Source organism: Odontesthes bonariensis, chromosome 2 (genome assembly GCF_027942865.1).
Source record: "Odontesthes bonariensis isolate fOdoBon6 chromosome 2, fOdoBon6.hap1, whole genome shotgun sequence".
Taxonomy (NCBI): domain Eukaryota; kingdom Metazoa; phylum Chordata; class Actinopteri; order Atheriniformes; family Atherinopsidae; genus Odontesthes; species Odontesthes bonariensis.
The window spans coordinates 43,821,831-43,836,780 of NC_134507.1; the positions used below are offsets into that span (position 1 = coordinate 43,821,831).

General features: G+C 38.9%; 1 protein-coding gene across 1 annotated transcript; it reads right to left on the minus strand.

The window, feature by feature from the left end:
- Nucleotides 1-1,098: 1,098 nt before the first annotated feature.
- Nucleotides 1,099-8,318, minus strand: LOC142398193 (uncharacterized). Its single transcript, XM_075482157.1, has 5 exons — nt 8,210-8,318; nt 6,140-6,230; nt 5,916-6,036; nt 5,622-5,797; nt 1,099-5,516 (listed from the first exon to the last, which is right to left on the minus strand). The coding sequence occupies exons 2-5, from the start codon at nt 6,140-6,142 to the stop codon at nt 1,599-1,601; spliced, it is 4,218 nt and encodes a 1,405-aa protein (XP_075338272.1). The 5' UTR covers nt 6,143-6,230; nt 8,210-8,318; the 3' UTR covers nt 1,099-1,598.
- Nucleotides 8,319-14,950: the final 6,632 nt, after the last annotated feature.

The following is a 14,950-nucleotide window of genomic DNA, read 5'->3' on the forward strand; positions in this document are numbered from 1 at the left end:
GTTTTGCGTGCTGTTTATAAATCTTTCTAAATCCTTGTTGCCTAATACTGCCTGAATTGGAGGGTTCTTAATTAGTGACAATTCAATATCTTTCCACCTGGCATGGTAGTCTTGATTGAACAAATTCAACAATGGTCTAATTTGAGCTGAGTTGAAATAATCTTTCAGATGTGGTACCGCCATACCTCCTTCCTCCTTTGGCAGTTGTAACATTTTGAACCTAACTCTGTTTTTTTTTTCCCAAATGAATCTGGAAATCATTTTATCCCACTGATTTTAGAGGTTACTCTTATGTGTCTCTTCCTGAAAAGCAAGATCCCAGCAGGAATTCTTCACACAAAAGACTGCCTTTGGTTTGTTACTGCAAGAGGGAGCCTCACAATATGCAGCATTACCAAAAACCGCCCGTTACCATCAATTTACTCAAAATTCTACATGATGTCACTTCAATTTCTCTGCATCTCTCTCCTTCTCTTTCTCCGTCTCTCTGGCTCGCTTTCTCTCTCTGTCTGTGTTTGTTTTGTTCACGCAACAACATGGTGATGATATGATCTATGTCACAACCCCTGAGTGATAATAACACTGTGAGAAATGTGGCTGGAGGGGAACTCTGTGGCTGGAGGGGAACTCTGTGGCCATCATCAGAAAAAGAGAAAGGATGAAAAAACAAGAGTGTTCTCTTTTAACTGGATACCTTCTTAATTTGAAACGACCAAACAAAATAGTTGATATTTGTAGCCTTAACTCATTCATCAGCTACTCTTTATTGTTTTATATATTTTCAGAATTTTTCCCTAAAGATTTGTAATCAGGTAATCTGTTATTTACAAAATAGCCACTTTTCATTAAGATGCCTACACATGTTTAATTTCATACTGTTTTGAATGGCAGAGCCCTCAGCAAATTACATATAATTGTAAGATTTATAAATTTGTTAAATTATCAAATGGAAAATAAAGGAAAGTTTTCTGATAATGAATATCCATTTGTACATAAATTGATCTCAAATAGAATTGAATTATATTCAAGGAAATGATCATTTTCTTTCTGAATTACATCGTTCCTGTGGGGTTCCTAAAAATTGTCAGTTTGCAAATATTGTATTTAGGTTTTTATTTATTTTTTTCATCATCCCCATATTTTGGATGCATATCAACAAGTAATCCATTTGATTTTCACTTCAACATTAGTAACAAATCACATGCTTATTGACAGTATTTGAGTGATCTTATTGAACAAATATTAAGAAATATATTCATTTACACAATTTGCTGTTTTTTAAAATATAAAAAGTTAAGTAAATGTACTTCTCAGAAACGCAAACAGTTTACTTTGATCACACATGATAATTAAGTATTATACTTTCAAATACGAATTGTAGGGGGAAAAAGCTTGTATAAATAGTGGAATGTACACATAGTTTCTAAAAAATGGTTTTCTTCATCAGACAAACATTGCACAAACAGGGTTCTATCACTGACATTACCTTCAGTTAACTTCATTCCCTCTATGATTACAAAAAGAAGTGGTATGTTTCTAGTTACACGTGTTTATATTTCTGACAGGAAGCTTTGGTTCTCAGCTTTATCTCGAAAGAATCAGTCAGCATCTGAATCCTTTATCTTTAGGCCAAGCATATTTGAGAGACTCAGGGACAATTTGTCATTATCATCAGATGTTGAAACTTCTGGAGCTACTAGGCCCAGTGCAGACTCTGGCTTTTCTACTTTGAAAGTACCTCCTCTTACCAGGGAGGAATCTCCTGTTTCTTCGGAGGCACTGATATCCACACTTGGGGCAGCAATCTTGAGATTAATGTCAGTTTTTTCCTCAGTTGGTGACACATTAGCTGCTTTTACCTTTGCCATTTTCAATCTCTCCATGATGTCAATCTTGCCTCCTGCTTTTGATGTTGCATTCACGATTGGCAATCGTATCCCTTTGCTGACTACATAATCCTTTTCCCCTGTGTCAAGTTTTGATAAGCCAATCGCATCAGCAACTTCTCCAATGCCATTAATGCTGTATGTGGGCAGTCTGTGGAATTTGAATGTAGGAACTTCCACATCTGCATTTGACACATCAGTTTCAGAGTCAGTATCATCATCCTCTTCAAGGCTTTCACTGGTATTAACCTCTGGAGTTGTTACTTTAGACCCTGAAAAGCTGAACTTTGGAAACTTGAAGTGTGGGAATTTGGACTTTTCAAGATCGGTATCTATGTTTGGAGCTTTCACTTTGACATCTCCTTCTAAAGTTGGTGCACTCAGTTCCACTGTAGAAGCAGAAATGTTGGCATCTGGCACTGGTGTGTCTATGCCTACCCTGGGTGCCCTAATTCCAGCTTCACCTGAGGCATGAGCGCTGGGTATGTCTTCATTTTGGCTGGACAGATCAACTTTTGGAAGATTAAAATGAGGCATTTTAAAGTCACCAAGGGTGGTATCTAAATCAAGATCTGGTGTCTTTAACGGTGCTTCAGGTCCTTTGAGGTTTGCTTTGGGCAGATGCATGTCCACATTTGATGATCTCATTGTGATATTGGGTGCTTCCAGTTCAGATTGTGACAACTTGGCATCTATCTTTGGTGCAGAAAGGTTTCCATTCATTTGTGGTGAAGACAAGCTGAGATCTCCTTTTTCCAAGTTAAGGTGTGCATTTGGTAGATTCAGATCTCTTCCCTTAACATCATCTTTTAGACTTACATCTGGTGCTGTTAGTTCTACTTTAGGCAGCTTTGCATCTACACCAGGAATAGACAATTCAAGGTCTTGACTCTTAAGATCGGCATTTACATCAAGATTAGGTTCTTTTACTCTTGGCCCAGAGTGGCCAAACTTTGGCAGTTTTATTTTAGGTAGCTTGAATTTTCCAGCATCAGCCTCTGGAGTTTTAATGTTTACATCAGGACCTTTAAGATCAGCTTTAGGTAAATTAATGTCAAGCTCTGGTGCATTTAGTCCCCCCTCAATTTTTGGTGCAGACAATGAGAGATCTTGTGCCTTTAGGTCTACTTTAGGTGCATTCATGTCAACTTTAGGTAAGTCAAGACTGGCATCAAAATCTGGTGCTTTCAGATCAACATCAGGTGCTCTTAGGTCTGCTTTGGGCAGATTTGCATCTACATCTGGTGGACACAGATCCAGGTCTGGACGTTTGAGGTCAACATCTCCATCAAGACTAGGTCCTTTTACCCTTGGCCCTGAGATGCCAAACTTTGGCATTTTTATTTTCGGTAGTTTCAGTTTTCCAGCAGAGGAATCTATCACTGGAGTTTGAATGTCTACACCTGGGCCTTTGAGATCAGCTTTTGGTAAATTAATGTCAAAATCTGGTGCATCGAGTCCATCCTCTATTTTTGGTGCAGACAAGGAGAGATCTGGTGCTTTTAGGTCTACATTTGGTGCATCCATGTCAACTTTAGGTAAGTCAAAACTAGCATCAAAATCTGGGGCTTTAAAATCAGCATCTACTTCAGGGCCCTTCACTTTTGGCCCTTTGAGAGTGGGAAATTTAAACTTGGGTAACTTTAGCTTAGTATCAGGTTTATCAATGTCAAGATCTGGACCATTAAGATTTACATCTGGCCCTTTGACATTAGCATTAGGTATGCTGATGTTGAGGTCTGGAGTCTCAATCCCACCATCAGTTTTTGGTACTGAAAGATTAACATCTGGTGCACTCAAATCCATATCAGGTCCCTTGAGGTCCACATCTGGTATTTTCACATCAGCATCAATGTCAGTCTTTGGCCCTTTCAGAGTGCCAAATTTGGGTTTTTTGAAGTTGAGCCATTTGAATTTTCCAGAAGGACCATCAACTTCAACTTCTGGAGCATCAAAATCTAACTTGGGGCTTTCCAGTTCTGCTTGTGGTAAGTTTACATTGACATCTGGTGCATTTATTTCACCATCAATCTTTGGAGCTGAGAGGTTCAAATCAGGAGCTGAAACATCGGCATCTAAATCAATATCTAGACCATTAACCTTAGGTTGTGAGAGTGACCATCTTGGTTTTTTCAGAGTTGGCCATTTGAACTTACTAGATGGAGATTCAATGCCTACATTTGGTGATTTAACATCAACATTAGCTCTCTGCAAATTCAGATCAACGTCTGGTGAGCTAATCTCCCCATCATATTTTGGAACGGAAATATCAACATCTGGTGCACTCAGATTGGCATGCACATCAGTGTTGGGACCTTGAATTTTGGGTTTTTTCCATTTAAGATGAGGCCAGTTTATTTTTCCTGAGGGAGCATCAATGTCAAGATCTGGGCCTTGAACATCTACATCAGCACATTTAAGGTCAGCTTTTGGGAGATCCAATTCAGCATTTGGTACATTAATGTCCCCCTCAATCTTTGGAGATGTGAGATTCAGACCAGATGTGTTTAGGTCTGCATCTATGTCTAAGCCTGCTTTTGGGCCTTTAGGCTTTTTCCATTTCAAATGAGGCCAATTGATTTTGCCAGATGGACCTTCTACATCAATATTTGGAGTTTGCACATCCAGATCAGGACTTTTAATATCTGCTTTTGGCAAGGTCATGTCAACATCTGGAGCATCAAGTTTACCCTCCACTTTTGGAACAGAGAGATCAACATCTGGTGTATGAAGGCTTGCATCCAGGTCCATATCAGCTTTTGAGCCATGAAATTTTGGTTTTTTCCACTTCAAATGAGGCCAGTTGATTTTACCAGATGGGGCATCAATATCAAGACCGGGGGTTTCAACGTTTGCGTCAGGGCCTTTGATGTCAGCTTTGGGCATGTTAATGTCAACATCTGGTGCTCTCAATTCACCATCAATCTTTGGTTTAGCGATTCTGACATCAGGTGCTGAAAGGTCACCATCCAAGTCAGCATCTGGGGCTTTAACTTTGGGACTTTTCCAATTCAAATGGGGCCACTTGAATTTGCCGGAGGGTGTCTCAATATTAGCATTCGGCGTTTCTAAATTTACATCCGGACCATTCAAACGCATTTTTTGCCCATTCAGGTCCAAATCCGGACTTTTAAGATCTAATTTTGGGGCAGACAGATTTAGATCTGGTGTGTCTATATTTCCACTCACAGGAGTAAGGTCTACATCAGCAGACATACCCGCCTCTGTTTTCGGTGTTTCCATCTGAGGCAAATTAAAGTGCGGCATTTTGAATTTAGGAGCCTTGTATTTCAAGTTGCCTGTCTTTAAAGTTGGTTTCTCAATGTTGAGTGAGGTGTCTGGTGTGTTGAGCTTGGGAATTGTGACACTGGCATCAGGTGCTTTGAGGTTTCCTCCTAGATCTGCTTTTAAATCTGGTCCTGTCAGCCCTGTGGACGGTATTGTAAATGTAGCACCAGCATCAGCTGAGGGTTCATTTAGTCTGAGTTTGGGAAGGTCTCCATTGAGAGTGGGACCACATATTTCACCCCCCATCCCATGTGCAGCATTTAGCTTTCCACTGAGACCATCCAAAGAAACAGTTGGTGCTTCAGCTGATGCATTCAGTGAGAGATCCTTCTCTGGGAGTATCTGTAACAGAAATTAAATCAAAGCTTTAGTAAGATAGATTACAAAAGCTTTGTCCAAAATAGCCTTTGGTACAAATTCTGCCATAGCTTGAACTGTGATGATTACCCTTGCAGAGTCTTTTAGACTTAGTCCCAAGGGACCGAGGCCAGCATCAGCACATAAGTCTTTCTTTGTCAGAACCTTTAAGTTGCTTTCATATGGCGTAAGGACCTTCAGGATGTTCAGCACTTCATTTTTGTTGAGGTTGTCTAGGTGTATTGTTGCTGCTACAATCTCATCCCCTGGAACAACAAAAAAACTAAGTCAAGTCATCTGACTATAGACACTAACTGGATTTCTTTAAATGCAGTAAAAAAAAAAAAAACACACAATTTTAATGTTCACAGCTTTTGTTCTTACCAGCTTGCAAGCCACTTTTCGCAGCAATTGTGTCATCTGTGATCCCTGAAACGACAAGTCCGTTCCCAGTGTCATCCAGAACCAAGCCTTCTGAGAGACTCAGACAGCTGCTTTCCCCATTCTATGTGTGATAGTTGAGATGTAGAAAATAATTCTGAATTAGGAACTCTTACTTTTGAACATATAATGAGTAGCTGTTTTGTGTGCTGGTTTGGCATACTTACCATTTTTCTTGGCTGTATTTATGCCCACATATCAAGGAATATATGTCAAAATGCAATAATCTATGGGAGATCCACAGTAGAGCCAAGCTTTCTGTAAAACCACAAAGAAAAGCATTGTCATTTCTTTTGGTTAATAGTGACATGAAAAATCCCTTGAAGCAGTAGGACAGCAATGCAGATGTCTGACAAATCTGTTTCTGTCTTTTAATCTTTTAAATCCAAAATGAAATCTTTCAGTGCTGTTCAGATAATTGTAAGTCATTATCATTATCTTTTAAATACAGTGTAAACTGTTGCCAAGAGTAAAGAAAACAAAACTAAGTTCATGTCATATTCAAAGCACTAGTTTAGGCTTTTGGGTTAATTTACAAAGGGACAGGCCCAACATATGTATGCTTTTATAACTGGTGCTTCTCATTTAAAGTGACATTACATTATAAACCTATGCAGCCATTTGATTGAATAATGCCACATTTTTGTGTTTAACGTAATCTCTGATATTTTATATAGGCAACCCAGAACCTTGGCTATCGTGGATATTTGACTCCAAACAAAAACATGCAGTTAATATGCCAGGCAGGCAGGCAGATGACAACCGTACAAACAGCACCTTCAAGGCTGTTAGTATGAACTAAGCACAAACTGACCTTCAAAATCTATTCTACACTACATTTCAATCTATTGTGCGTACCCCTTTGGGGGGCTAAATTCATCCTGCCCCTGCTCTGTCACTTTAACTTTCAGCGGCTCTTAAATGTTCTGATCTTGACAACACCCACTTGTCTCACACTTCAGGAATCCAAAGCATCTGCTAGGTTTGTTGATGCCAATGTGTGTGTTCAAACCAGTTGGTTTGGATGCATTCTGGCTTACACACACACACACAGCCCCTCCTTTTGACCACACCTTAACATCTTCATATGGAAATGCTAATACACTTGCAGCAAATTTGCATCGATGCAGCTTGTTTGAATGAAATTCTGGATTTTGAAACCATTAGAAAATTAGGTCATCAAGTGACCAAATCAAAGTAACTTTTCATCACATCAACAGGCCACATCAAAATTTAATAACCTGCTGACAGCCAGTACATTGAAAGCAATTTCTGGAAGGAAATATGAAGCTAATAATAGTCAGGGAACTATGGTTACTGTGTTCACAGCTTTTTTTGAATAGCTGTTGGCACTGGTCCTGCTTGGGCCTCTCTTTATTTCCAATTGAATGAGAATTGGATATCATGTACAGTGGTGTCAGGTTATATTTGTTCAATTCAATTCAATTCAATTCATTTTTATTTATATAGCGCCAAATACAACAAATGTCATCTCAAGGCACTTAGATAATAAAGTACAATTCAAGCCAATTGGAATTCAATTAATTGTAATCACCGTGATCATTTGTTGACTCCCCTAAACCAAAAAACAGTGGAAATTTAAATGAAACAGGGAACTCAGTGAAGATTAGTGGGGAATCTCATGGGTGTATCCTCTAAAAGACGATTGCAACACTTACACCAACAACAAAGCGCAAAACAGTGGCGTGTGCGTCTAATGCGTGAGGCAAGTCCACAGTCAGTTCAACAGCAAGTTACACTGTCAGCAAAACAAATGAACAATGTGGAATAGAAAATGTAGCAAAATGTATATCCTTACATCCTTATATATTTGCAATATATGTTCAATTAATGTTCATTTTTAGTTGCTGTCAATGCCAGAATCATCAACACACTCAACAATTGTTCAGTTAAAATAAATAGGAATGTATCAAAATCAACATTTTGATATGCTAAAATGCAACATAATTCCATTCTGAAGAACATATATATATATATACCACAACTTCTCAAAATCCATTGGATCATTTAAGTCAGTTTAGGCAGCACAATAATAAGGGGTGTTTCACCCCCTAAAGCGTCTAACCAAACAGTCAATTTCAGGTTTTAAACTCAATTAGCCCCCGTTTTTTTCATATAACATCAAATATCTTTAAAATCCGTTTCACAGTCAATCACAGATTATTCAGTCATTAACTCTGTCATAGGAAAATATTTGACATGTTGGAGAGACTCACCGAGTGATGCTTCCACCTGCAGTATGCCCACAGAGAGATGTCTCCTCTTCAGTATGTCACTGCTGCTCTGTTAGGCAGGACGGAATGAATCTGCTAGTTAAATGCTGGAAGCTTAAAGGTAACCAGGAGAACAGGTTAGGCAGCATCAGGACCGCCTCTCCTTGTGTCCTTTTCATTTACAACACACACACACACGCACACACACACACACACACGCACACGCACACGCACACGCACACACAAGCCTTGACTTCACACTGGAGTTTTTGGCAGCCGAAACCTGACCAGAAAGCCCAAGAGAGAAAGATGAGGCACAGTGAAACATACCACTCCTTGTTAACAGGACTAACCAGGTTTACAAAGTCACAAATGCCTAACAACACAGTCTCTCTCACACACACGCACAGATATCTTTCCTTCATTCGATGTCACTCCTTCGCCTCTATTTTTCTATTTTTCTTTTTATCATTTTAACAAATTTTTCACAATTTAAAAAAATTCTGCTGGGTTTGTAGCTAGGTACTATAATCCTGATAAGTGTTTACAATATTTCAGGCCATGCTATTATTTCAGTAGGCCACATCATGACAAACATGTTCCTGAGCTTCTTGTCTGCCTTTTGTGTGTTATCATTCCACATGGTAACGCGGCGTCACGTACGCCGTCTATAATCTTCACACAACAGGGATTTGGATGTAAACAACTCTGACACATTGTGGAACTTAGTTGTTGTGCTTAGTTTGTGAATGTTCATAATGTAAAAAGGGTTAGCCACAATGATTAATTTTGTCAAATTTATTGACAGTTCTTTGTTAATAGTGATGTGTAGGTAACAGTAGCAACATAGATTATTCATACATCATCATCATCATACAGTATCATTAGGCTGAGAAAACAGTTAAGTCCATTGGCTCATGATGTCTATAAAAGTATAAAATACAGCAATATCCAACAAACACGCAGCAATGTCATTGGCTGAGAGTTATGAGAAGTAATACTAAATATGAAAATACCTTCTGAAAAATGCAAGACCTCACAGAGCTAAAAATGAACCCAATTTGGATCAATCTAGTATTACCAAGTATCTATGGTTTATGTTGTGGTACAGGTAAAGCTAACCTCTTATTCAGTTATTTTTCCTTTGCTCGATGACACCCAATGATCTTAATATTTTGTAACGATTGACAACACATTGAAACACTGTTGTAATCTCAAACTCATCACCTCTTTTCAGTAAGTAAATGTGTTGGTAGCGTCCTTTCACCTCCAAACCGGCAGAAGATCCATCCATCCATTATCTATACCGCTGAATCCGTCGATCGGGTCGCGGGTGGGCTGGAGCCTATCCCAGCAGTCAATGGGCGTACCGGCAGAAGAGAGTTTTTCTTTTTTTTTAAAAAAAAAAAAAAAAAAAAAAAAAAAAAAAAAAAAAAAAAAAAGAAGAGAGTTTTTCTTTTTCTCCACGCTTCCCCACCACCCACTTCATGTTCAGGACTCAGACATTAATGGAAGTGAAGAATTGATTTGATCCATTGGTTTCCTTTACAAGGCTACTTTTTTTACAAACTGGATGTTATAAATACTGTCATTTAGCTAAATTGGTTTGTATCACTTTATAATTAATTCATCTGAATTGGCTTTAACTGCTTTATAACTAGACTGAATTGGACTGTATTCAATTGGACTTGAATTTAATTTGTTTAATGTCTCTGCATAGTGCCCTTAGATGACTCTCTTAATGAACTGGTGCTATATCAATAAGTTGACTTGAACTTAATCAAATTTTGCCAACTCTCTGTGACCAGTTTTTAGCTGAATATAATGACACTGTTCAGTTGTGCTAAAAGGTGTCTAACGTTTAGGGTTGTTACATCTGATTTGTGCTGTCTAAGTTTGAACATGAGGGGAAAAATAAAATAATACAAACGAATAGCAATCCAGAGTACTAAGGTGAATTGAACTCCAATTGGCTTGAATTGGACTATATTATTTAAGTGCCTTGAGATGACATTTGTTGTAATTTGGCGCTATATAAATAAACTGAATTGAATTGAATTAAGAAATATCATGTTAGAGGAATAAATACTTCTTCGTTATGCTGGTTTTTCAATTTTCTTGTAAATTTTATAACACGCTGTGTATAAGTGCTGATCGGGTGAGCTGAAATCCTGTCATATGGCTTCAACACCCTCCTGACCAAAATGCATACCAAAAAAAAAAAAAAGACTGAGTCACAACCCAACCCTTCAAACAAATTAACATGACAAAGATTGAAAATGGGTGTTGACACTATAATACCATCACTAAACAATGACTAATTGAATCTAGAATTCTCAAAGTGGGCTGACTTAATGTGTTAAAGGACTCTGGATCTAATTTGATATAAAGGAGAGTCTTGTTTTATTTGACAACTTGCAGCTTATGTCAACAGTAGTGCTTCGTCATCAGTTTGATATGACTTAATCACCCCTCCTCTTTCAGAGGACCTCAAGTAATCCATTACCAAGATCACCCATGTTTACCAGCTTTTATTCTGCAACTATTTTGCAAAATTCAGTCAGATCGACAGTACTTTTCTCAACAGTCAGTGCTTTGGTAAGATGGGTTTCATCTACATGACAACCTGGATATTTCAGCTGTTTGTTCATTATTCTTGACATTTTCTCACAACTTTACAAACTTTATAAGCTGTAAGGTGATAAGATGTTTATTTTTTTCATTAATTTATTTCTCTTGTCTGCTGCTTAAAGCTTAAAGCTTTAAATTGATGCTGGAGATTCTAAATTTCATGGGAGGCTGTGGTTCCCACAAAAGGAGTACCTGTGGCTCCTGGGTACAGTGGTTGTCTGCCTTTGGAGAGTTGGTGGTTCAGTTCCTGGCTTCCACATAATCCACATGTTGAAATGTCTTCAGGCAAGACACTGAACCCCACATTGCCCCAAAGTGTTTGTCTGTGTGTGAGGAAACAGCACTGTAAACTGCAGGTGCTGCATGAATGTGTTTGAGAATGGGTCATCTGGCTTGTATTGTAATGTGCTTTGAGTTGTCAACAAGACTAGAATAGTGCTGCATAAATGCTGTCCATTTATCATTAAAACCATTCATTAAGATTTGTACCTGGGTGGGCCTTTGTCTTATAACCAGCCATAACTTTTTTTTTTTAAGTATTTTTTTGGGCTTTTTATGCCTTTAATGATAGGACAGGAAGCAGAGAGATGGGGAAGACACGCAGCACAGGGCCGCTCGGTGCGGGAGTCGAACTGGGGCCCACTGCATCGATGACTGTAGCCTCTGTACATGGGGCGGCTGCTCAACCCACTACGCCACCGACCGCCCCATAACCAGCCATACCTGAGATATGATTAAGGACCAGCGAGGGGTTTATGTGTTTTGTGCGTGCTTGAGTCGGTCCTGTCCTCTCATCCCTCAATCGGTCGAAGCAATTGGCCCCCCTTTTCTGAGTCTGGTTCTGCAGGAGGTCTTAAAACACCTGTTTCTTCTCAAAGGTTTCTTCTCCACTGTCACCTACTGCCCCATTCAAACTCAATATGGGGGATTTCATTAAATTGAAGATTCAACATAATTTTATGGTTTCCTTAGATGAGCAAATTTTTTAAATTAGTCAGATTTTATATGAAATTGTACTGAATTGAATTGAATTGAATTGAATTGAATTGAATTGAATTGAATTGAATTGAATTGAATTGAATTGAATGGGACGCTTTAAAAACATCTGGAAGATGCCGTGCACGATTTGGTGAAGAGGGACTGAAGCAGAACAGTGGAGGCAGGCGGTGAGAGCTGGGATTTCGAAGTAAGACACCTCAACAAGGCTACAACCCTTTGACCCTTTGGGCTGGACCTTGCCAACCCATAAGGGTCAGTCCCTCAAAAGCCTGATTTAGACCACAGCAGACTGACATCACAAATCAAGCAAATCAAGGATGGACCGAAAAAAAAAAAAAAGTTTCAGTGCAATCTGTTGCTTTCCTTAGCTAGGAAATTGTTTTTGAATATATGAACGAATTGGATTATCTTATGAATAATTATGATTACAATTAATTGAATTCCAATTGGCTTGAATTGGACTTTATTATCTAAGTGCCTTGAGATGACATTTGTTGTATTTGGCGCTATATAAATAAAAAAAAGAAAAAAGAAGAATGTCATCCTGAATTAATATGAAATTTGACATCTAACTGGTATCAACTTGAGAGAGGTATTATAAAAGGTTGAATCATCTCAGTTATTCCATGAGTAAACTAGCCAAGGCAGCTCGTACTGATTGCGATGTCTGTCTTTCCTTGTCTGGAATGCAGCAGCCCCCATTAGAGCCTTATGAATGACCTGACAGTTACACTTCTGCCTGGCAGCAGATCGATCATTCAGAGCCTGGTAACGTCCTTCTGCTGGACAAGAATGAATACAAATTCAATTAAATCCAGTTCTATGATCCTGAAAATGAAATACCATCCCTCTTTAAGAAATCAGTCAGTAGTGTAGACAAGACCTATAACAGCCTCTGAGAAGCAGCATCAATCTGAGCAACCATCACAAAGCTTGCCACTTGGCTGTCTGCAATAGAAATGTCTGGCCCACCCAGCAGGTTTAAGGTTGAGATGTACCAGCAGAGCATCTCCTTGTGTATGGGGTGGCTATGTCCACGTTAAGAGTCCTGCATGGCAGGAAAAACAAACTCTGCTTCCCGTCAAACTACAGTTGGAAGTTTTAAGATTGGACTTAAAAGAAGCAAGAGCTGACACAGAATAGCATCTCTCTGGGAGTTTATTCTACATAAATGGTGCACAGAAAGGAAAAGCAGCCTTTCCCCGTTTAGTTCTAACCTTATCAACAAACGTTATAATAATGTAGGCTACCAGAAGATCTGAAATGTATTTAGCCTCTAAACTATTAAAAGCATTATACACCAGCAGCATCATTTTAGAATGAACTCTTTGACAGACAGAAGTGTAGAAACCTCTAAACTGAAATCATTTGATCCATATTTACAGTCTTAGTGAAGATTCAAACAGCTGCACTCACTAATCTGCTGTATGATCTGATTGATCTTTTAGCCTTTTAGCTAGACCAATAAAATCACTGTTAGTTATCATCTCAAATGAAGAAAAACGCTTGGGCCTTTCTGAATATTTATATATAATAATTATTTACTACACACATGAACACACAAAACATACTCACACGCAACGGTTTTGGGTATCTTTATCAAACAAAAGTACAAGTTAGAGTACTCAATGAAAATATATCTAAAAATGATGTTTTAAGATATTTCCACCTTTTCACAATGGTTTGGATAGCACCTATATAGATCATTCAGCATTGATTCTGAGTTGTAATTTGAGGTCTGCCATGTGCATAAAGTGATACATTGATTGAACTCCCTGCAGTTTTCACCAATGACAGATATGTTGTAGAGTGTTGGATATGTGAAATAAAGAACACATTTCCTTTGATTTCTAATCCAACTATTAAACAGTTGCAAAGAGACAATGCGACTGTTCATACTGTAAGTTAGGGGTCTGTGGGGGTATTTGTTTGTACATGTCTGTTAGCCTATGGCTGCTTTTCTAGAATCAGAGAGAAAGAGGGGGAAAAAAACTTTTTTTTGATCCATGTTTCGTTTGCTGCCTCTGCTTCAGGTCTAAACTTGTGCTTTATAATGAATACCTGTGGAGCTGTGTTGAGCAGGCTGGGGTGTGTAAAACAAAGAACACATACACCTCTGTTCTTGCAGCATCAGGAAGGTTTACGGCAGACATTTCAACTATTTAGAAGTTTTGCAGCAGAAGATTGTGTTTCCCAGTTGTTGAGCAGAATTCTCCTCATAGCTGGTCCTCTGCTCACTTCAAAGCTAAATTCCTCTTTTATCAGCACTGAAATGCATGAAGGGTGGAAGGTTGGGGTTTGGGTGCTGTGTAGATGTTGCTAGGTGACTTCACTGACATTGTCATTCCAGTTGTTGCGTCGTTGCGTTCTCTGCTGTGTTGTGGCCAAAGTGAGGAAAGGTATGTGGAGCATGTGGAGGAAAGGGACTGTCATAAGCTAGCACTGAAACTTAACGCTTCACACAAACATTCCTATTCATTCCAATCCTGAAGTGTGCCAAGGGCCACATAGCACATGTCTGCCATGTTGCCACACATGGAAAACATCTTTGAGATTGTTCAGTTAGATTCGAAGTCAAAACAGGAAACACAAGAATGCAAGTGACTTAAAACCAGAGGTCCGTTTCCCGTAGCAGGTTTAGTGAAAACTCTGAGTTGGTTAACCCTGAAATGAGGGAAACCCTGAGTTTTCCGTTTCACAAAGGGAGGTAACCCAACCCTGAGAAAGAGGGGTAACTCTAGCCTGTTTCACAAAGAGAGGTAACTTAACCTCACGGTCAGTTACCGGAGTAACAGACTCTCTGAACCTAACCTGGTCGGGACCAGGTTTTATTCAAGAAACCTGGAGTTTCTCTCTGTCTCCGCCCTCTTTCAGCCACACACGACATTTGATTTGAGTTTTTCTACTTCTATAAGTCCATTAGGCACAGTAGGAGATGACTTTTTTCACCAACATGTCCTTTTGACAACGATCCGTTGGATGAAGGAGCAGCATTACTGCGCAGAGAATTAAATATTCGTCGGAGATGGTTATCAGACCGCGCATAGATTTTTACATTTACAGACAATCATCTTTTTGAGCGGCACTATCAGAATGTGTTGGGACAAAAGAAAA